The 21685-nt window shown below is 33.0% G+C and overlaps 1 protein-coding gene, 1 long non-coding RNA gene, 1 other non-coding gene and 1 pseudogene across 7 annotated transcripts; 1 reads left to right on the top strand and 3 right to left on the bottom strand.

The window, feature by feature from the left end:
- Positions 1–87: 87 nt before the first annotated feature.
- Positions 88–4696, top strand: LOC100790130 (protein farnesyltransferase/geranylgeranyltransferase type-1 subunit alpha-like). 4 transcript variants are annotated; one of them, XM_006596957.3, is made up of 6 exons: positions 88–227; positions 1669–1952; positions 2124–2233; positions 3032–3152; positions 3276–3371; positions 4032–4696. In XM_006596957.3, the coding sequence occupies exons 2-6, from the start codon at positions 1704–1706 to the stop codon at positions 4494–4496; spliced, it is 1041 nt and encodes a 346-aa protein (XP_006597020.1). In that variant the 5' UTR covers positions 88–227; positions 1669–1703; the 3' UTR covers positions 4497–4696.
- A 355-nt stretch (positions 4697–5051) lies between these two features.
- Positions 5052–5123, bottom strand: TRNAP-AGG (transfer RNA proline (anticodon AGG)). Its single transcript has one exon. It is a non-coding gene; the product is annotated as a tRNA-Pro (tRNA).
- Positions 5124–5462: 339 nt separating this feature from the next.
- Positions 5463–8171, bottom strand: LOC102659577 (endonuclease III homolog 2, chloroplastic-like; annotated as a pseudogene).
- A 2647-nt stretch (positions 8172–10818) lies between these two features.
- LOC106796323 (uncharacterized) lies at positions 10819–20213 on the bottom strand. 2 transcript variants are annotated; one of them, XR_001385231.2, is made up of 3 exons: positions 20080–20213; positions 11141–16059; positions 10819–11049 (listed from the first exon to the last, which is right to left on the bottom strand). It is a non-coding gene; the product is annotated as an uncharacterized lncRNA (long non-coding RNA). The 2 variants fall into 2 exon arrangements; XR_005888741.1 differs by having other exon boundaries at positions 10821–11049; positions 11141–16054; positions 20080–20190.
- Positions 20214–21685: the final 1472 nt, after the last annotated feature.

Here is a 21685-nt window from a genome sequence, read left to right as displayed (position 1 = left end):
TTATTCCATTTAATTCTCTTGCACACTTATCTCGTTGGAAAAGAAATTCAGATATTGGAATTGTAAATCAAACCTTAGTTATATTGAAAAAGTAGTAGTACTAGTACAATATTACTACTATTGTTTATTGCATGTATCATTTTCAGTTTTCAGTTAACACTGAGGCTTTGAGCTTGTTTTGAAGTACGTGCCTGGCTGGATCAGAGTGGAACGCCAATTTATTAGAGGTGAGAAGGTGCGATGTAAATTTAAAGCATAAATGCCCACAAGGATTGAAAACGAATAGTAATTCTAAAGATCTTCATTACTAGTGTCCTAATATTATTGCTTAATTATCAAGAAGAGAAGAAATTAATAATAAAAATTTACTGTTAAAAATTGTGATAAAGGTATATTAATAAGATACAAACTCCATTCCTATATATAAAAAACAAATATACAATTCATCAAAGCCACTAAAAATAGTTAATTTGGTTAACTTTAATTAATAATATCATAATTTGAATTTTATTACAAAAATATTCATTGAATCAAATGGTTTAAGTGGTGATTGCATTTAATGATATTACTCATTTTTTAAGAGATAATTTTTTCCATCAATAAGTATGATTTATCTAATTAATAGTCTATAAAGATATGGAGGGAAATTAATTATTAATACAATTAAAGATGGTCATATGTTTCTTATATTTAGGAAAAAAATATTTTCATTTATTTTTTATATATAGGAATGGAGGGAGATAGTATATTTTCAAAAAATTCCACATTGGATGTACACTACCTAACGGATTATTTACTTAACTATAAATCATTTTATTAGATAAATAATAGGATGGTTTGTGAGAAAATACTGTAAGGGGTTATAATATTATTCAACAAAACAAATACCTAGTAAGTTAATCTAATGATATAAATTCTCTCATGTATGGTATTAAATAATATCAGTAAGTTTGATCCTATAAAAAGAAAACTACCATGGATACAATGAAGTCAAACGGTCAAAGCGACAGTTGGACTAACCACTGTTTGGAATAAGTAATGGTGGTTTTGATTGTGTAGAAAAAAAATAAAAGAAAAAAAATATTTAAATTAAAGTAGAGAAAAAGAGATATGAAATCACACTAATTTTGATTTTTTCCCCTTTTCTTTTTATTTCTTCCCAACCAAACAAACACATAAAAAAGTTTGTTGTTATAATACTATAAAATATGGTGTAAGCTAAGTCAAAACAAAAATACCCAGAGTTAAAAGGTAAAATAAGTAAGGAGATATAAGGTGTGTTGGATGATTAAAAAAAAGAAAATAAAAACTATTGGTTTGATTATGTCTATTAACGGTTAATAATTAACGCTTGTTGAACAAACAAAAAATAAGTACCATAAAAAGGTAAAAAATAAAAAATAAAATTGCAATGAAACAAAACGATGGAGGGAGATGTCTCACTTAAGGTGTGTTTTTTTTGAAAGAGAGAAATAATAAAAGAGAAATTTTATAATTTATTTTATGGGACTCACATATTTTATACTTTATTTTAATTAATTTTGTTATATTTCTTTTCTCTAAATAAACACACTGATAAACAGTATTGGGCTGACATAAGGAAGCCCATAAGCACAGCACAAGGCTTAAAGTTAAAACCCCGATCTAACTAAATAAAATTGTGTGCAGCGACTTGCGTGTGGAGTGAAGAAGATTAACGAAGGATGGAATCTGGGTCTAGCGAAGGAGAAGAGGTGCAGCAACGCGTGCCGTTGAGGGAGAGAGTGGAGTGGTCAGATGTTACTCCGGTTCCTCAAAACGACGGCCCTAACCCTGTCGTTCCGATCCAGTACACTGAAGAGTTTTCCGAAGTTATGGATTACTTTCGCGCCGTTTACCTCACCGATGAACGCTCCCCTCGCGCCCTCGCTCTCACAGCCGAAGCCGTTCAATTCAACTCCGGCAACTACACTGTATCTCTCTCTCTCTCTCTCACAATCAAAACCGTTTTATCGCATTTATATCTTCCTCTGCCACAAATCACTGTTAGGTGTCAAGTTAGAAGTAATTGCTGCCGGACGATTATATCCTTTGCATCTGTTTTTATTGTGATTGAAGGAATTCGTCTGTGTTTTGTGTTGCAGGTGTGGCATTTCCGACGGTTGTTACTTGAGTCGCTAAAAGTCGACTTGAACGATGAACTGGAGTTTGTGGAGCGTATGGCCGCTGGAAATTCTAAAAATTATCAGATGTGGTGTGATGCTCTGCTCTGCTCTTTCTTCCATACTTTGTAATTCGCGATCCTGTCAACTTGTTCAAAAACTTTTATGGGATAACAAAATAATGACAATGAATCAAAATTTTCACATAAATTCTAACCTAACTTTTCCAGAACCTCACTTATTTAACTTCTGTGCAACCACCTATAAGTTATACTTATATGGACTTTGTTGTTTGTTAGGAATCAATTAAGTACTTGCCTCAATTAAAAAGTTCTCATGAGCTAGAAGCTTATTCAAACATTCTGCCCCAATCGATGACAGTGCCGATGGGTGAAAGATTTCATTCAAGTAAATTTAGTCATAAATCTTGTTTGGACAAACTTCTCCATAAGCTAAAGAAGAAAATAAGAAGATAAAATGTATTGAGCTTCTGCACCGTAGTTTTTGGGGATATTAAATAAAAAGAGCTTCTATAAAAGTTGATTTTAACTCATGTGAGAAACTAAATTCATTTTACCTTTTTTTTCCTTCTCTTATAGAAGCCTACGGAGAAGTTTATTCAAATGGGGCTATAGTGTGGAAATTTATGAACTGTGGAATCTTTGCAGCTAGTGCTTTGAAATGCCTCTTTGTTCATAATAACATTACATTCCAGCTGCACAAAAGTATTTTTTTTTTACCATGATTCTTCTGTATGCTATGTTGTGTAGTTGTTTCTTATATGAACCATAATATGTATTCATGCTGTCCTGAATTGAAGTGCTTCTGAGTTATTTAACTTATTTTGTACACATGTCATCATATTGATCTTCATGCCAGATGTTCTGTAGGCATCATAGACGATGGGTTGCCGAGAAGTTAGGTCCTGAAGCTAGAAACAATGAGCTCGAGTTCACCAAAAAGATACTGTCCGTTGATGCCAAACATTATCATGCATGGTCTCATAGACAGGTTTGTTTATTTGTCACCACAAATCTAAAATGCTCACAATTTTAGTATTTGCACATTAGTCTGAGGCACATTTTAATTATTGAGACTCAATTAAAAAAAATTCTTCTTTTCTTGTGTGGACAGTGGGCTCTTCAAACACTAGGAGGATGGGAAGATGAACTTAATTATTGCACAGAACTACTTAAAGAAGACATTTTTAACAATTCTGCTTGGAATCAGGTACGCGACTATGTCGTAACAAATATTCAACATGGATTGCATGGTTGTTGGCTTTGTTGCCTAACTAATTGAGCACATCTACACAAATCCCTATGCCCCTAATGTTACATTTTCCAACAATTACTGGCAAAAAATAACCATCTCCTTGTACTTTGTTTAAGTTCCATATCATCTGTAATTTTAGCTATTGGTGGTCATTATTCTCTTTTTGGTTCTTTACAAACAAAAGAGCTCTATTAGTAAATTGATTTAAGTTTCAATCTCTTCAATATAATTGTAAAAAAAAATTCCTCCAAATATTGTGCTTGACATCTATGTGTCTTGCATTCTTTCCCTTCCCCTGCCTCAATTAATTAATGAGGAAGTATAATCTTTAAGAACATATAGTATGCTCAGGGGTAAAGTTATTAATGTGCTTAATGCTCCCAAGGAAAAGTCTCTTGTGTTGTTGTTTAATTACTTGCTCACACAAATAATCAATTATTAATAGAAAAATAAAATAGAAACTTAGAATCTGATATTTTGCATGTGTACATACTTATTATTATATGCCGCATGGTTTACCTCATGTGCAATAACTTGACAATCTATTTTATTTTTAAAATGTTTTCTTCATTTTCTTTCTCAATTTAGAAAATTATCTTGTGATAATTTTTACAGAGATATTTTGTCATAACAAGGTCTCCTTTCTTGGGGGGCCTAAAAGCTATGAGAGAGTCTGAAGTGCTTTACACCATTGAAGCCATTATAGCCTACCCTGAAAATGAAAGCTCGTGGAGATATCTACGAGGACTTTATAAAGGTGAAACTACTTCATGGGTAAATGATCCTCAAGTTTCTTCAGTATGCTTAAAGATTTTGAGAACTAAGAGCAACTACGTGTTTGCTCTTAGCACTATTTTAGATCTTATATGCTTTGGTTATCAACCAAATGAAGACATTAGAGATGCCATTGACGCCTTAAAGACCGCAGATATGGATAAACAAGATTTAGATGATGATGAGAAAGGGGAACAACAAAATTTAAATATAGCACGAAATATTTGTTCTATCCTAAAACAAGTTGATCCAATTAGAACCAACTATTGGATTTGGCGCAAGAGCAGACTTCCTCTATCAGCTTAGTAACCAAAGTAATTAAAGGGCAACTCTGTGTTATGTGTAACCTAGTTTATTGAAACTGGATGTTTATTTATTATTATTTTTTATGTTGTCATGTATCTGTTTGTGCAAATTTATCTTTTTGTCATGCCATTACTGGCATTTGAGTGTAAGGATTGAAAGCCATGCAGAATAAGAAATTTAAGTTTTTTTTTCCGTTGAAATTCATGTCACTTGAATAAGTTCATGATTGGGGTGACTATTGGATCCATTAATTATCCTTAGCCTATTTATATATAAATTTAACAAATACATTCAATTATAAAAATTAATGAATTTGGCAAATTGGGCCAATATGTATTAGTATTGGATGAACACTGAACAGTATTGTTGATCATTACAATAAATTGGTTGCGGGAAGGGAAAGGCTTGGATGATTTGAAGTTTCACACGACAAATATAATTGGATATAGGTTCTTACATTGTGCTGAAAGCGTACTAATATAATAAAAAGAAAGTCATGGTAATTGGCAAGAGTATACCACCAAAATCATAAAGTAATTACAAAAAAAGGATTCAGGGGCATTCCGAGAATTGAACTCGGGACCTCTCGCACCCTAAGCGAGAATCATACCACTAGACCAAATGCCCAATGTTGATTAATCGCATAAATATTATTACAACCATCGTACATCACAATTGTCTTTTTTACATCAGCACCTAGATGGCTAGATGTTGGGAGACAATGAATCAAGCAACAAAAGGCCAATAATACTTGACACTTGGCATCCAATTCTAGTGAAAGAAATTATACTGATAACGAGTTGTAATACCAGTAAAAAAAATGTAATAATAAATTTATATTTTTCAATAAAAATGTGAGTTTCAGAAAGAAAGTCAAATTCTTATTTTTTTATTCGGGGCCACAAGAATTATTTATTTCAATTCACAGAAGAAATATAAGATGTGATGCCACAAACTTATATGGACCTATTTTGAGTTTAGTCTCGAAATCCATCCAAAAGAAGATTGCAAATGCGGTGGACATGAGTATCTACACATATCCCTTGGACATTGTTCCATCCAACAATCATAACTTATAATGTCACTAACAATGAATTTAAAGAGGAAAACAAAAAAGCACACTAATATCACTAACAAAATGAGTCTAAAGAAGGTTTAAATAATAATTTCATCCCTATAGGTGACAATCATTTAGAAATGAGTCCCTGTACGGGAAAAAAACAAAATAAGTTTTAGTTCCTATATACCCTTATAAATAAACATTGATTCCTGTTGTTTCTAACTTTCTTAAATTTTAGTTCTTAAAAAACTTAAACTTTAGTCCCTATATGCCTTTATAAAGACTAAAACTTGAGTTTTTTCATCCTGGGACTAATTCCTAATGAGTGTCATACCAAATAATTATTTTAACCAAGAAAAAAAAGGAAAAATACTTTTTGAATCACAAAAGCATTTTGTACGCACCAAATGAGCAATCTTAGGACCAACTCCTGGCAGCAAGAGTAGTTCCTCAATTGAGCTAGGAATGTCTCCATCATATTTCATGAGACAAATATTGGCAATTTTCTTCAAGTTACTGACTTTTCTCGTATAAAATCCAACCTTGGAAAAGAATACCATAAAGTACACGCATGGGAATTTAATTTATACAGTACAAAATGAACATAAGAACAAAAGTAATTGACATGCTAACATGAAAACTATGAAAATATTGGATGCTTCAAAGGTAGCTTCCTTCGCCAAATCCAGATTATTTGAATCGCACGAGCAAATGGTTTTCAGCAGATACCATAGATAGATTCTTTGGCAAAGAACATACAGGGTAAATCAACTTTTTGATGGTTTCTTCATCAGCTTTGTTCATTGCATCAGCGCTAAGCAGACCATTTTCACGAAGACTTTGAGTTGCTCCTACTCTTAAAAATACACACTTGTAATTAAAACAGTTTCATAAACAAGTTGAATATGATAACACTTAGCAACAGGCATTAATCACATAAAGAAGACAGGTGATAAACATAATTAGGGGGCTGAAGTACAATGGCGGTGCATCTCTTAAATTAGCAGTTGATTTGCAATGTATTGATTTTCATAGTTCAACCTTCTATATCATGCAATGTGTACTTACCACGAGTAACCTTTTCCTTAGTTTGGCTTGATAAAAGGGAAGATGCCAGGACAACAAATCTTCTTTCCTAATTATAATCACTAGAATTTAGATAAGAGGTAATTTTATTCATATATCATGCTGCAATTAGAAGAAAAAAATAATGCCCCGATAATCAAAATAGTTAATAGAAAGTCCCTATGACAACCCAAACAATTCAAAACCTACACTAATGAGTAACGACTAATCGGAGACAGCACATAGGCAATAGATTACTTTGGTGAGAATGAGTAATGCATTTAATGGTCAATGGTTGACTTAAATTATGTTTGGATTGTTTAAAATAAGGTAAAATGTGATGGAACCTAATCAAACCTACTCCATGATCCCATCCAATACCTCTATCCTTCTTTTCCCCAATTTGGGATATGGGCTGAAACCAACTTACTGTTCACTAGTCTCCTTGGTCCTTACCATTCCTTCACTTCCTATCATACAATGGCACGAAAAGTTTATTCAATTTGATCTCATTCTATCCATCATTACATATCTAAACATAGCCTAACTGTTGAAGAAATCAAAGGCATGCCGGCATTGTCTTTTGTTTGCCCAAACAATAGACTGAGAACTGAGAACCAGTTCTAGAGAAAATACATATCATAAATTTATAATCACATTTTCAAAAAGACATAAACTGAAACATGAGTGTTTAGACCTTAGAAGGTACAGTATCAGCGGCTTTCTCACGTGCAACCGGTTGGTGTTCATCTGCAGAACTCCTCATTTGGCGAATTCCTTGAAGAACCATTTCCCAATGTGCAGGGGCCTCACCTACATATACATGGAACTGCATAATTAATTTAAGCTTCCTAAAAGCAGCGATTCAACCTTGAGGGAAGAAGTACTTACTAGTTACTACAACTTTGAGCCGATTCATTTGGTCCTGTATGTGCAAATCCTAGGATCTCCTGCTTAGGGAAACTGACACGGCATCAGAATGAAACTTACTCTTGCAGATGCAGTTAAGAAGTGAAAGTGTTTTGATAAATGGGACCAATTAAAGATTCAGAAATAGTGATTGAAAATTGAAATTGCTGAGGTAAAAAAAGCTCTGATGACAATGAAAGTGTCACTTTATGGTCTTCAAATTCCGTTTCCGGCACGTGTTGAAGTTGCGAGCTTTTTTTGGTTTTCTTGTCACTCTCAGAGACTCCAAGTTGGGACACTGAAGCAGAAGCAGGAGTGAAAGTATGAAGTTTAAGGAGATGGAATTTTGAGGAAAAGCATGTTCTTGTTTTGGCACACACATGGATTCGCCCCAAAGAAACCACCAACATTTTCAGACTAACCACAAACAAATTATTTTATGTCATAATCAAATTCAAAAACTTGATTTTGTATTTTGTGTTTTTTACAAATTTCCTCGCTTCCGAATTTCATGGTCGGAGATTTCAGTCTTCCCTTCCCAACGTCACTTCGTTTCTGAATTTGCTTTTGCTTTCATTTGTCTTTCATTTTTGCATTTTTTTAGCTACATAGCAATTGGAGAGATATTTTTTTTCCAATTATTTTTATCTATTCAAATAATATTTATTTTTCTTCTATTTTGCATTCTTTTTGTTTCATTTATACTACTTCTTTCCTCTTTCTTCCTTCTTCATCCAAACAACGTATTTAAATTAAAAATTAAAAAAAAAATTATAAAAAAACCAATAGATGTATAGTGTAACATCCCAACTTTTTCGTAAATAAATTTAAAAAGCTTTTTAGTAATAAATAAATAAATAAACAAATATAGAGCAAATAATAGGCTGAGTACCCTAGATATAAATAGTTATGTTAAGTCAGCTGTCTCCTTTTGGCCTCATTTTTGTTTTTCCCCTCCTCTTCTCAAAACCCTTTCTTTTTCCCGCAGCCCACCAAACCAGTCTCAGCAAAACCATGATCTCAAATCTGTTCACCGTTGGATCGTCGTGAAATTTGAGTATCATGTTCGCAACACAATTCCGAGCATTCTCACCGTTGGGAATTTCGATATCATGTCTGAACTGAGAGAAAAACCCTTCGCATTGTAGCCTTTTTCTTTCCCGCAGAAACCCAGAGCTGTCTTGGTAAAACTACGATCCCGATTTCGTTAACCGTTGGATTATTGTGAAATTTGGATATGTTGTTCGAAATTCAATTCCGCACGCTTCCACCGTTGGGATTTGCGAGATAATATTCGTGGAGGGAGAAAAAGGAATCGTAAGAAGACAGTACAAGTAGAGGTTTCAATCTCTTCTTCGTCTCTTTGACGTTTGGGAATTCTATCGGAGCAATCGGATGAATAATTGAAAGAATTTCCAGGAACCGCTAGAGATGTTGCTATCGCTGGCTGAAGACACGTGAGCCCGCTTAGAGGTAAGGGATGAGTTATTCACAATTGGGGATTAGTGAGAACATGTGTAGGGATCTTTAGAGGATTAAATTGGGATTTTATTTTGGGATGTTTGTTAAATTGCAATTTTTCCTTTATGATTATAAATAAAATATTGATGTCCTGATGAAAATTGCTTGATAAATTGTGCTCTTGATATTTGTATATTTGGACCTATGATTTGGATATAATTGTGTAATATTATTTGAGGGGTTTTAGTCCTCATGTTGTGATAGTCTTTTATATAAATTGTTATATTGAGGATATGAAATGATAGTTCAAATTTTGAGTATGTGATGAATTGTAGAATAACATGTTGCTTTGAGATTATAATATTGTTATTGAGATTGAGTATAAGTGTAAAGTTGAACATGTGTTAATTTGTGAGATACATGTAAACATGTGATGGTGGATTGTGGCACTATGAGATGTGAAATTGTGAATGAGTTCTAGCTGTGGATAAGTGTGTAGTTAACACTTGATGTGAAATTACTTGTGTTGTAAGCTATGAATTGTACAATACCCGACCAGCGTTATCTTGAGAAAAGCGTTGATGCGCAGTGTTAAAGAGAAAATGTAGGTTTCCTATTTAGGAACCAGTGTTAAATCGTAGCGCAATTGTGTTGAACGTGTTTAAAACACGAGTGTAAGGTCGTGGGTATTGTATAATTCATGAGCAGTGTCTGCATGTAAAAAAAATTATTTTAGGGGTTGGACCTGAATCAGGAGGGAGAGGCCCTGACGGACTTTTCGGAGTGTAGGCCTTGGGGGTCACCGGGTTTGAGTGCTCCTTTAAGCCTATGCTGATCTCATATGGTTGGAGCATTATCGCAAAACATCGTGACCCTGACTGGTCTCCCTATGATCTTACTTAGTGAGAGTGACCTGACAAACCCATTGTGTGGTGTGTCTTGTTATGTACTCCTAAGCGCCCCAGGGTGGTTTTTCACTGACATGGTACAACATTGCATATAGAATTGAGTCTTAGCATAACTATTGCATATGCTTGCTAATTGATGTGTTATTATATCTTGATCGAAGTGTGGGATTCTTGTGTAATGTGATTGATAATTGAAAAGTGAATTTTGAATGACGAAGTGGTGAAGTTACGTGAGCTATGTTTAAGCAAGTGGTATCTCATTTATATAATATGTATATTTAATTGTCTTGTTTCTCTATTAGCTAGGAATGTAATAACTCACTCCCAGTTTGCTGTTTGTGTTTGGATCCTGTGATGATCTTGAACTTGCGTTCGGGGAAGCAGATGAATAGGTGGATGACTATGAAGAACCTCATGCTAGAGGACACGGGAACACCACGCTCTGATAGGATGTGACATTAGGATATAGGTTCTATATTAATTGTATGAGACTTATATGACTTTCTTTGAGTCAAGATGACTTTATTATTTATTTGGACAAGTTTGAATATGATGTAGAAGAAAGTGAATGTGAGTCTTTTACCCATTTGAAAAGCTTGTATTTAAAAATGTTTTAAAAATACTTTTAATTAATATTTGAATTTTTATTCCTTTATTAATATATATGTGAGGGTAGAGGGTGTCACATATATAATAAATGAATAAATAAATAAATAAGAAGAAACATGAAATAAGAGTGAAATAAAAGAAAAGTTGAGTTTATCAATATAAAAATATATATACATCTAGAAAAAAAATACAAAAGATATATACTATAATAGATAATATGAATATTAATTAAAGGTGTGTTTGTGAATCAGTTTCAAATTGTTAACGCACATTCCAATTTTTAGTTTTGGAGAAGTAACCTTTTCTTACTTTTAAATGAACCTATAAATAAGCCTCAGCATCAATTTGGCTTCCCAGCAAATGTTACAAACAGGAGTACACTGTCCTTTCGTCAAAGCACAGTGACAGTGAAGCTCTCTTCCTTTCTTTCTTCCAAGGTGGCGCCTTTTCTGTCTAAAATCCCTTGTTTCCTTCTGTCATTGTGTTTTCGAGCAAAGGAACTTATTTATGAGAATGTAGAAACATTTCTGAAACTCTTGTCCTGTAAAGTTGGATTTTTTTGTGATCAAAGAGCATGTATGTCTAAGTAAAAAAAAAAAAAAAAACTACCTTTCTGTTAAAATCCATGATACCTGTGTTCTGTTAGCTGTAGCCTGTCTGATAGCAACTCCACACTCACATAAACATTTTGACAAATGCAAGTTTGTTCTGTAAGTTTTAACTAGGTTGTCTTGTCTTGCATGTGACAGCTGGAACTCATGGCTTCATCATCAGATGTGTGTCCCACTGAGGATGCTCTTAAGGCATTCCTAGAATACTTGGTTGATCCAGTGCTGCCAGCTAAACCTTCTACACCAGATAACCCCCCTTCACCGTCTCAACAGCACTTAGTTGCAAAACAGGTATATATTATATCCTCACTCTTCTCTTTTATTCTTGTACAAACATTAACCTAGCAAGGTGATTTATTTGGATACCGGTTTAAGTTTCTTTTTTTTTTTTTTTATACTCTGCTTGGAGGGTTGTTGAAGATGTTGGTTTAAAGAAATATACATCTTAAGAATTTATTTTCCCTTTATTGTTTCCTTACTTTACTCTACAAATTTTTGTTACATTTCTTCTATGTTTTATCATATATATTATATTGGCATTCCCTAGTGATACAAAAATTCCAAATATTGTGATAATAATCATTTCCCATCCAAGTGTTATTCTATGCAATTTTAATAAATTCACATGTCTTTCTGATTCTACCGCAATGTCTCACGCTAAGATGATATCTTTGAGTTAGAGATTGGCAAACGGTGAGTCAAAATAAAGAAACTAACTAAATTGCCTTATTCTTTTTGAAAACTTATTTACTGAATTTTCCCATTGTACTTGGAGAACTTGAAGCCTTATAAACCCCACACCAGAATCCCATACTCCAATGTGGGACTCAGGTTTCATACTTTGCAATTGGATCCTAACATCCAACCATGCTCCACAGCCCTCAGGTCCTAGCGCCCAATACCAATTGATTTGAACCTTGAGAGGACCACACTACAAAACTAGTTGTTGTAGTTGGAAAGCAAGTCTTATAAATCCCACACCAGAATCCCATACTTCTAGTGCAGGACTCAAGTCCCATACCTTGCAATGGATCCTTACAATCTCAACACAATCTTTGAAAATAATAGATTTCAAGTTCCTATTCCATCATAGATTTAAGAATTGCCTAACTTATCATTAATTATTCTGGATTTTGGGGTCATTTGTGTCAGGTTCATTCTGTTGTGTTACTATACAACTACTATCACAGAAAACAATATCCAGAGCTTGCATTTCTGCCCTTTGTTGAATTTTGCAAGTTAGCTTTGGTTCTGAGACCAACTTTATCAGTGCATATGAAATCTATGCTGAAGCCTGATGAAACTGAGCTTGTGGAGCAGTTGTCATTAACAGAAGACAAGATCTTGAATGCATGTAATATATGTACATGCTTGGATGCATCAAAAAATGTTCCTGATGTAGAGGGATGGCCAATTTCAAAAGTTTCCGTCCTTTTAATCGACAGTAAGAAGGAGAACTGTTTCTTGCTTTTTAGTTACATCACTGAGGGAGTATGGTCAGTGGTTGAAAAAGATGTGGATACCTTCAGCCAAAGTTCTGAAATTACAAGTGGAGCCATACAAACATACAAAAAGAGAAGAGTCATAAAAAAGCCTACAAAAAAAGAATTAAATTCTGAGGAAGATGGAATTTTGCAAATTGGATATTCTGCTGTAAAGGAAGCTGCAGGTAACTATCCGCATACTGAAAGATTGCAACATCTATTCTTAGTGACTGCTGTATTATAGTTTTGACTTTAAGATCACAAATCAGGGGACTTTGTTCCATATAAGGATTTTTCACTATCCAATTTGTTCCCTCGATCTGTTTTGAGGTTAATATGGGGTCTTACTTTGTTTTTTACTTTTTCTCTCTTTAATAAATATTTTTCTGTACTAAAAAGCTATTGCATCATATTGCACATGTTAGTTAATGTACCACTATCTCTTAATTTTGGTTTTAATGGGTGTTTTTTGATTCATGAAAAATTGAATATGATTCTCATATGCTACACAGGTATTAATAAAACTGATATTACGTCTTTTGAAAGCTACACTGTGTATTCTCAGAGCAAAGTGAAGACAGCTTCACGCTTTTATATAATGAAGTGCTCCCAGTTGATCAACAAGGAATTTATTCAACCTATCAAATCTTTGATTGAAAGGTTCATTTCAATTGCTATTATTTTTTGTTGGCTGATAGCCTGATGACTTGAGAGTCCCAAGGGTGAATGACATAGATGTTGGGCTTGTCTGCCATTCAGATGGATTCATTTGCTCATTTTCCCTGGAAACTGGAATGCCAAATATATTCTTTTTCATACTACATTAACTTTAGTTGCTTCTAAATCAAGTTATGTTCTATTTTATGAATTTTTTGAATGGTAACTGGGGTATTAACATCAATTTTGATATTTATTTTCATTTTTCCTGGATTTATTTGGATGGCTACTTGTTAGCTAGATGTTACAATTTATCATAAGGGTTCTTCTGTTTTTGTTATATTTTTATATAATAGGAGAGCATATAATAATGTCTGTGGCAGGCTGACCTGCACTATCTTATTGGTCTTGAGGTGGTACTCCTGTTCTTCATTTATTTGGATATTTGTCCCTAGACTTTTCAATAGAAATAAATCAGATTGTTAACAAAATTTGCACATGCTTATGCATCACATTTTATATCTCATCTTTGAATAGGTTGCGAGGTCCATTGATCAATAGGAGTTCTAGCTGTTGGACAGTCACCTCAGTTGTTGAGTACTTCCATGTGCTTCCTTATTCTGAAATAATCTCAGAGTGGATTTCTAGGTTGGTGGTGTAGTTCTCTTTTCCCATTTGGTAACACCTGATTTTGATTGATTTGAATTTTTTACTCAATTTTACATCCTATATTCCATAAGTGATGCCATTTTAGTGTATGCTTCATCAAGTTTGCTTTTTAACTCCGGTTCTTATGTCAAGCAGCCTAGGACAATTTTGTTTTAACATCTACTGTTTTTTTTCAAAACCAATTTTCATGACCATGATTATGAACCTAACCATAATACACGAGAATTAGAAATACTGATTAACTGCATTGTTTTGAGTTGCTCAATTGGACTGGTTGCACTTTGTAGAGAAACATTCTCAAATAGTTTGCAAGGTTCAAGGCTGGCAGAGAAAAACACGATGATGGGCTGCCCTGAAGTGAAAAAATCATATATAAGTAGTGAGGGCATGTCTATTGGCCTCGATATTAAGCCAAGCATTGATGCTATTGAAGCACTTAATCAGAACGAGAACAATGGAAGCTGTGCAGTTACATGTTCTGCTTCTATCAAGGATTCCCAGAATGTGTATGTGGACAACACTTTAGCTTCTCCATCTAAAAATAAAGAAGAATGCCAGCATATTGCCAATACTTTACAAGTTAATGAAGATCAAGAAATAGAAAATCCATTTGTACAACATTACTCAAATCGATCTAAAAACCCTATCAAGGTTCAAAATTTATCTCCTTTCAAACTATTTTTCTTTATTATGCTCCTTGATCTGACTGCAGTTGATGTACTAATGCAATGAGTCGATAGCTGAGTGGAAAGTGTTTGTTATTTTTAGTATTTTCAGTGATGATATGAATGTTGCAAAATGTTTAAATGTCTTTAATTGCCTATGCATGTGGCTAGAATACTCCTTATTAGGCTTGGATAATCCTCTTTCCTTGATCTTGAGTTCAATTTTACCATCCTCATTCTTCTAATCAAAAAGTTAAATTCTACATGAGCTAAGTGGGCCTGTGCTTTAGCCATGCTTCAACCCCAAAGGACTCTTGCGTTGAGGGGGTATTTTTTAGATTAAAATAAAAAATGTTCATATGTCTTTGCCTCATAACTATTGCTTTTGGGATTGATGGTTTGTGACATGGTAGCACAACCTATCTAATCTTGGTGTTGAGCCACCTCTAGAAGTCCAATCATGCAAAGTTCACGCTCCTGGTGTCTAATCTTTGGCATGAAGGAGGTCTGTTAAGATGTCCCACATTGATTAGGAATGTGAACATGATAACCTTGTAATACTTTCACAATCTCCTTCCTTGACTTATCTTTTGAAGTTGAGTTAGGTCCGGACCATTTGGTCCATTTCTAATACATATTAGTGAGACCAAAAAAGACACCATTGTACCCTGATTTTAACTCTTTGTTTTTGTTTCTGATAATTCTTTTTCTACATAAAAAAAAGTTATTTTCAAAGCATTTTTCCAATATTTAGTATCTCTCCAGCTAAATGTCATTGGTTTGACAGGCTGAGTATGGTGGTTCTACAAGAATGCTCATCACTGAGGGTGGAACCAAAGATCAATCAAAGGGAAAGATTTTGTCAAAGACTGCAAAAGCCTCTTTTGAAAATGATCCCACAGAAGAATGTGTCTTGATTGCATATAATCCCATCTCTGATCTTGAAAAGTTCCAAACTATAGCATCAAAGGGAAAGACATTGTCAAAGACTGCCGAAGCCTCTTTTGAAAATGATCCCATAGAAGAACGTGCCTTGATTGCATATCATCCCATCTCTGATCTTGAAAAGTTTCAAACTATTGCTTCAAAAGGAAAGGCATTGTCACAGATTGCCAAAGCCTCTTCTGAAAATGATTCCATAGAAGAATGTGCCTTGATTGCAAATAATCCCAACTCTGATCTTGAAAAGCTCCAAATTATAGCTTCAAAGGGAATGACATTGTCACAGACTGCCAAAGCCTCTTTTGAAAATGATTCAATAAAAGAGTGTGCCTTGATTACAAATAATCTCAACTCTGATCTTGAAAAGCTCCAAATTCTTATAGCTTCAAAGGGAAAGTCATTGTCACAGACTGCACTCAATGCTCTTATGCAAAAGAGGAATGCACTGGTAAAACCTGTTCATTGCTTTTTCTACTGGCAAGAATGTTTATATCCATTTTCACGGTTCCTGTTATTTGCTATGCTAGGACACATAGAACATATACACTTGGTTATCTAGATCATATACACATGAGAGACATGACTATATATCAGTAACTTGATTGAATAGTGAAACACGTTTGTTGCTTATTAGCCCCATTTATTGGATTAATAAAATGCCCTCAAACTTGTAAATATAACAATGAACGCTTAGGAATAGAATTCTTTTCTCCAATGCAACTTTTGATGGAAACAAATTGGTTGAAGACGCGTCTTTTCTAATTTGGACTTGGCTTCATAATTTGGAGAAGGACTTTTCTTTGCATTTTAATCAGTGGTCGAGTAACTTAAGACAAGGTTTTTTGCAGTAGTAGGGTTTTCAGCTTTGTTAATACTTGTGTATTTTTCCATAATTTGGTTCCAAATCAGACTTTTGTTGTCTGCTTTTAGGAACCATTTATATGGAATCTAACTTTGTAATAGTACCTCTGGTACTTCTTTTATTTATAAATATATTTATCTTTGCCGATAAAAAAAAAAACAATGAACGCAGCTCACTATTTACATGCTTCTATTTGTTCTGTTTATTTAGATCTTTAAAATAGTATTCTGAGTATTTCAATTTTCAACCATGGAATGCAATAGTCAGCTACTATACTGCTTTTCCTTAATTATAAGGATTTTCCTCCTTACTATTCTTTGAAGGTAAAAAGCTCTGCATTTGCATTTATCTTAAACTAGTTTCTTTTTGCAGGCTCTTCAGCAGCGCATGATAGAGGATGAGATTGCTCTGTGTGATAAAAAAATTCAGAGAATGTTAACTAGTATGTTTTCTTTGTCATTTTCTTTTATTTTACTACTGTCAGTAAGGTTTTGTCCCCCTTTAACCTTTACAACATTTTTCAGTGTTTAACTAAACATTTTTTTATTGATTTTCTGGTCTAGTATCAAATAAGCTCTGAAGAAAATATGGTTAGAATAGTGATTATTGGCTTCTTATAAGCATTTGTCCCCATTTCCGTATCACATGCATCTAATTGTAGGAAACAAGTGTTAGATTTCATATATTCAACAAGCACATTAGGTGCAAAAAGTAGTTTGACAAAAAGATAGGGTATAAAACCTTGAATTTCAAATCTATCAAGGCATCCTATGTGGACCATATGACTTATTTAGAGCATCTTGAACTTCATCTATCATTATATCCTTAAACTGAATCTAGAGCTATCTGTGAGGCTCTGGGAATCTGAATTTTCAATTTACCAGCTGTTTTGCATTTGAACCAGAAGATCAAAACTGCACAGCTCCAATTATAAGCCATTGTTTCAGTTCTGCAATGTGCTATCCTGATCATTTTTCATTTATATTTGTGGCTCAGAGTCTGGGACAATAATTGAGTAATCTTGACTGATTTATTCATCTATTTAAATTTTGTTGACATAAAAGATGAAAAAACTATTGCTTGTGTTTTCTTGAAAAAAGTAGGTGGGGAAGATGACTTGGAGTTAAGTATCGAATCCCTCATAGAAGGCTGTAATGATACATGGGTAAGAAATCAAGGAAGGACGTGCCAACATCTTGAGGATCAACACTTACCTCCATATATTAAGCAGAGAAGACTGACAGAGGCAGTGCTCATTATGCAAAGTCCTTGTGAGGCAAGACATTTAAATTACTAGTTTAAGCATTTCAGTTCTTGTGACTATGCATAGTCTGAACATGTTATGGACAGGTTGGTTAGCATTTTATAATTCACCTGTGATTGGTGTTTGTGGTGTATTAAAATGAGTCCTTACTAGCTTCATAAGTTTGAGTAAAACAGGAAAATATATTTTACCAAATACATGATGCATTATTAATTTATGACTTAAATATGAATTTAGTCCTGGTAAGTTTGCATTTTTCCAATTTTGATCGTTGTAAGTATATTTTTTTTTTAGTTGTTGTAAGTTCACACTTTTTTTAATTTTGGTTCATGCAAGTTTTTTTTGTTCATTTTTAGTTCATGTAAATTTGCAGTTTTTCAATTCTAGTCCCTTTCATTTTTAGTCCTTATAAGTTTATGTTTTAAGGGACTAATATTGGAAAAACACAAACTTACAAGGACTAAAGATGAACAAAAAAATTTACTGGGACCAAAATTGAAAAAGTTAGGGACAAAATGAAAAAATAAATTTATAGGGACTAAAAGTGAAAAGGCATGAACTTACCAGGACTAAATTCATATTTAAGCCTTAATTTATTCTGTATACACTAAGTTCTAAGAATGTTGCTAGTTTCTTGGAAGTACTGTTACCGATATGAACATGGGTATGATATAACACTGCTAGAAAAATACAGCAATTTCAAGGAAATATATGGTCAGCATAGATATGTTAATCGAACAATCTAAGAGATTATTAAAAAAAAAAGTTATAATTTTGTTGAGTGTGTTGACATGAGAGATGGGTGTGTTAATTATATTTGGCATTTTTTGTTAGGTTTGGATATGGGGGAGCTTAATTTTGAAAAAAAAAAATATATTTGTTCTCAACAATGTCACTTAAACAATATGGGTGACTGATATCAGCTTTGTAAATATAAATATACACATACTTTGCTATGTAACAAAATTTGATTAATGCAAATCTCCAAATAGATAACAAAATATGAGCAAATCCACTTTCAAAGATTACCAACGTGACCAGTTATAATTCATGTTATTTCATGTTGTACGCATCTCTTCAAAAAACAGTTATAAATCCACTTACAGATCACTGTTCTAAGACCTTGTCTCTTTCTTGTTTGACATTTTTACTTGGTATATATTTTGGGAGAGATGTATTGTTTTTAATTGAACATGACTTATTAGTTAGTGGTAGACATCAACTGTTCCCTTCATCTTTAGACAGTACTTCAAATTCTGTTTAATCTTGCAGGAACTAGATGGTATATGTCGTGAAAATAGTTGGCTACTACCAATTTACCGTGTATCTGAATCAAATGGTAAGACTATCTAATCTATTGGTAGAATCCAGGATTGTATAAAATTTTATTGTCATTTGTGTGAATAGGTGCCCGTTAATTAAATTTAAAAATAGGGGTGTTCACTGGCCAATAGGGATCGGTTTTTGCCAAATTCAAAATTCAATCAAATCAAATTTGTTCGATTTGGTTCAGTTTGTCTTTTCACAATTTGCTTTTGAAACACAATCCAACTCAATTCATTTATGAACGGTTTGGTTCGGTTTGAACTATCAGGTTACCCATTTAAATGTCCAATACGATATTTTTTTTTAGAACTACTATTTTATATCATTATTCATCTAAATATCCATATAATTAACACAATATTATCAAATGATTGAAAGTAGTAAAATTGATTCATTTAATACCATTAACATAATATTCTAAAATAGACTAATACAAATTAAAACAAAATATTCTTTAACAAGATTTATTATAATAGCATGAATCATAACTGTTTTCTACAAACTAATTTCTTGCAATAGGCTTTGTTGTAATCAAATTTGATGCAACCAGATTTGTTGCAATCAAATTTGATGAAACAAATAAACAAAATATGATCTATTAATATTATAAACATAATATAAAAAAATAAATATAAAAAAAGTAAAACAAATAACAATATATTTAAAAGTAATATCTTAAAAAATTTTAACACTAGTAGTTCTAGGAGTCCCAATGATAGTAGTATTTAAAATCAAATCAAACACCTCCAAAAATTGATTGGTTTGATTCGGTTTGATCACATCTATAAATCTAAACCTGTGACTTAATCCATACATGAATTTTTTTATCAGTTCGGTTCGATTTTGATCCAAATACATAAATGACTCAATCTAAAGTGTTTGGATTGGTTTGGATCAATTCAGGTTTGTGGTATACCCTTGAACATCCCTATTTAAAGAGATGAGACCAATTGATTTTTATTTGTTCCATATACACTTACCCTTCTCAGATCATCTTTATGGAGTTTAATGACACTAAGTTGTTTATTTGTTGATATATCTATGTTGGGAAATTATCATGTACGTGACTTACATATAAATTTGTTGAATACCTCTTGAAGGTGGATTCCAAGCTACTGTAGCTGTTAAAGGACTAGACTTTGAGTGTTCCTGTGGAGGTAACCTCTGTGCCCATCCTCACGAAGCAAGAGATTCAGCCGCTGCTCAGATGTTAGCCAACTTAAGAAATATGGCAAAATCAGACCACTGATTTTGGCTCTTCTGTCGTAAGCATAGAAATGGCATGCTTCTTTGGTCCGTGTCTTCCTAGGGTTCTTGGTTTTTACTGTAAAGTAGGAATATTGGGGAAACTGCAGTTTGCTTTTATGATTGAATTGTGGCTTAAATATTTTTTTGGTTCTTGTAAGTTAGTGTTTTTTTTTTTAATGTTTATTCCTATAAGTTGGTGTTTTTTCATTTTTGGTTTATGTAAGTTTTTATGTTCATTTTTTCTAAAATTTTTTTATTTATATTTTTCAAAGTTTGTGCTTCCAGGGACCAAACTTTAAAAAATACAAACTTACATGAATAAAAATAATAAGTAAAATATTTTACGAGGACTAAAATTAAAAAAAAACCGGCGGTTTGTGTAGTATCATTCCCGTCTCCCAAGTAGTTAACTTATCTGTTAGTTTACTATTTTACTTTAGTTCTTATAGTTAGTTATCCCCATAAAATTGTAGTTCTGGGTGTCTTTCACTTCTTTGGACTTGGGATTATTATGGTAGCGCCTGATGAAGGATTCGAATCTTGCACCATGGGCGGGTGTTGTCAATAAGCAGCCTATGTTGCCATTGTTTTGGTACGTAACATACTAGCAACCAAGCACAAGGGTATGGTTGATTTCTACTTTGAAAGACTGTTTTTAGTTTTCGAAAAACAACTATGAGGTTGTTCAACAAAAAAACAACAGTGCAATTGTGGTCTAAGACATGAGAGTAGAGTGTTGAATTGAGGGAGGTGTTGAATAAAATGGGAAGGAAATAAAAAGGAAGAGACAAGGAATTTGTGGGTTTTGTGCAATCTGTTTCTAAAAAAATTAATTTGTTATACTTCTGGAATTTCGTTTTTAATTAATATATTTTGGAATTTAATTTTTCAAATGTTCTGAAAATTAGTTTATGGAACGTATGAAGAGAAATTTAGTTTTCCAAATGTTATAAATTTTTTTGCAGGTACTTTTAGGAAAAAATTACAAAAATACAAAAGGAAATACGAAGAGAAAAAAGAGGTGCAAATCAAATCCACCTAGACTGGAACATTTTAAACAAAGCCCTTTTCAGTACAAATCTGCCATTGAAAATGTTTTTTTTTATTAAAATATTTGATCATACTATTAAAATTAATAGTCAAAATAATTCTACATCCTCTTACAATATCTTTTTACCAAACTTCCTCCTCTCTAAATAGAAAAACTAAATGCATTTTATGATTCTAAAATATTAAAATACATTCATTTTATATAAAGTATTAAAAGGATTAATAAAATATAATAAATATATAGCATTACTTTCGTTGCCAAGAATATTCTCTAACTTGAAAGTCAGGTATTAATTGTTAATCATTTGATCAAATATATCAAATGTGTTATTATTTTCACACACATTTTTTCTCCCATCCCATTTCCCCCCTACCTCTATTTTCCATCAAATTTTCCCT

Source organism: Glycine max, chromosome 15 (assembly GCF_000004515.6).
Source record: "Glycine max cultivar Williams 82 chromosome 15, Glycine_max_v4.0, whole genome shotgun sequence".
In the NCBI taxonomy this organism is placed as follows: domain Eukaryota; kingdom Viridiplantae; phylum Streptophyta; class Magnoliopsida; order Fabales; family Fabaceae; genus Glycine; species Glycine max.
This window is presented reverse-complemented; position numbering and strand designations above follow the sequence as displayed.

What these genes read in the sequence shown, in the direction of transcription:
- LOC100790130 (XM_006596956.3), top strand. Translation starts at nt 1,704, where the DNA reads ATGGAATCTGGGTCTAGCGAAGGAGAAGAGGTGCAGCAACGCGTGCCG. An exon ending in TGCTCTTTCTTCCATACTTT is followed by an intron (nt 2,270 to 3,031) that starts GTAATTCGCGAT and finishes GATGTTCTGTAG; the next exon opens with GCATCATAGACGATGGGTTG. An exon ending in ACAATTCTGCTTGGAATCAG is followed by an intron (nt 3,372 to 4,031) that starts GTACGCGACTAT and finishes TAATTTTTACAG; the next exon opens with AGATATTTTGTCATAACAAG.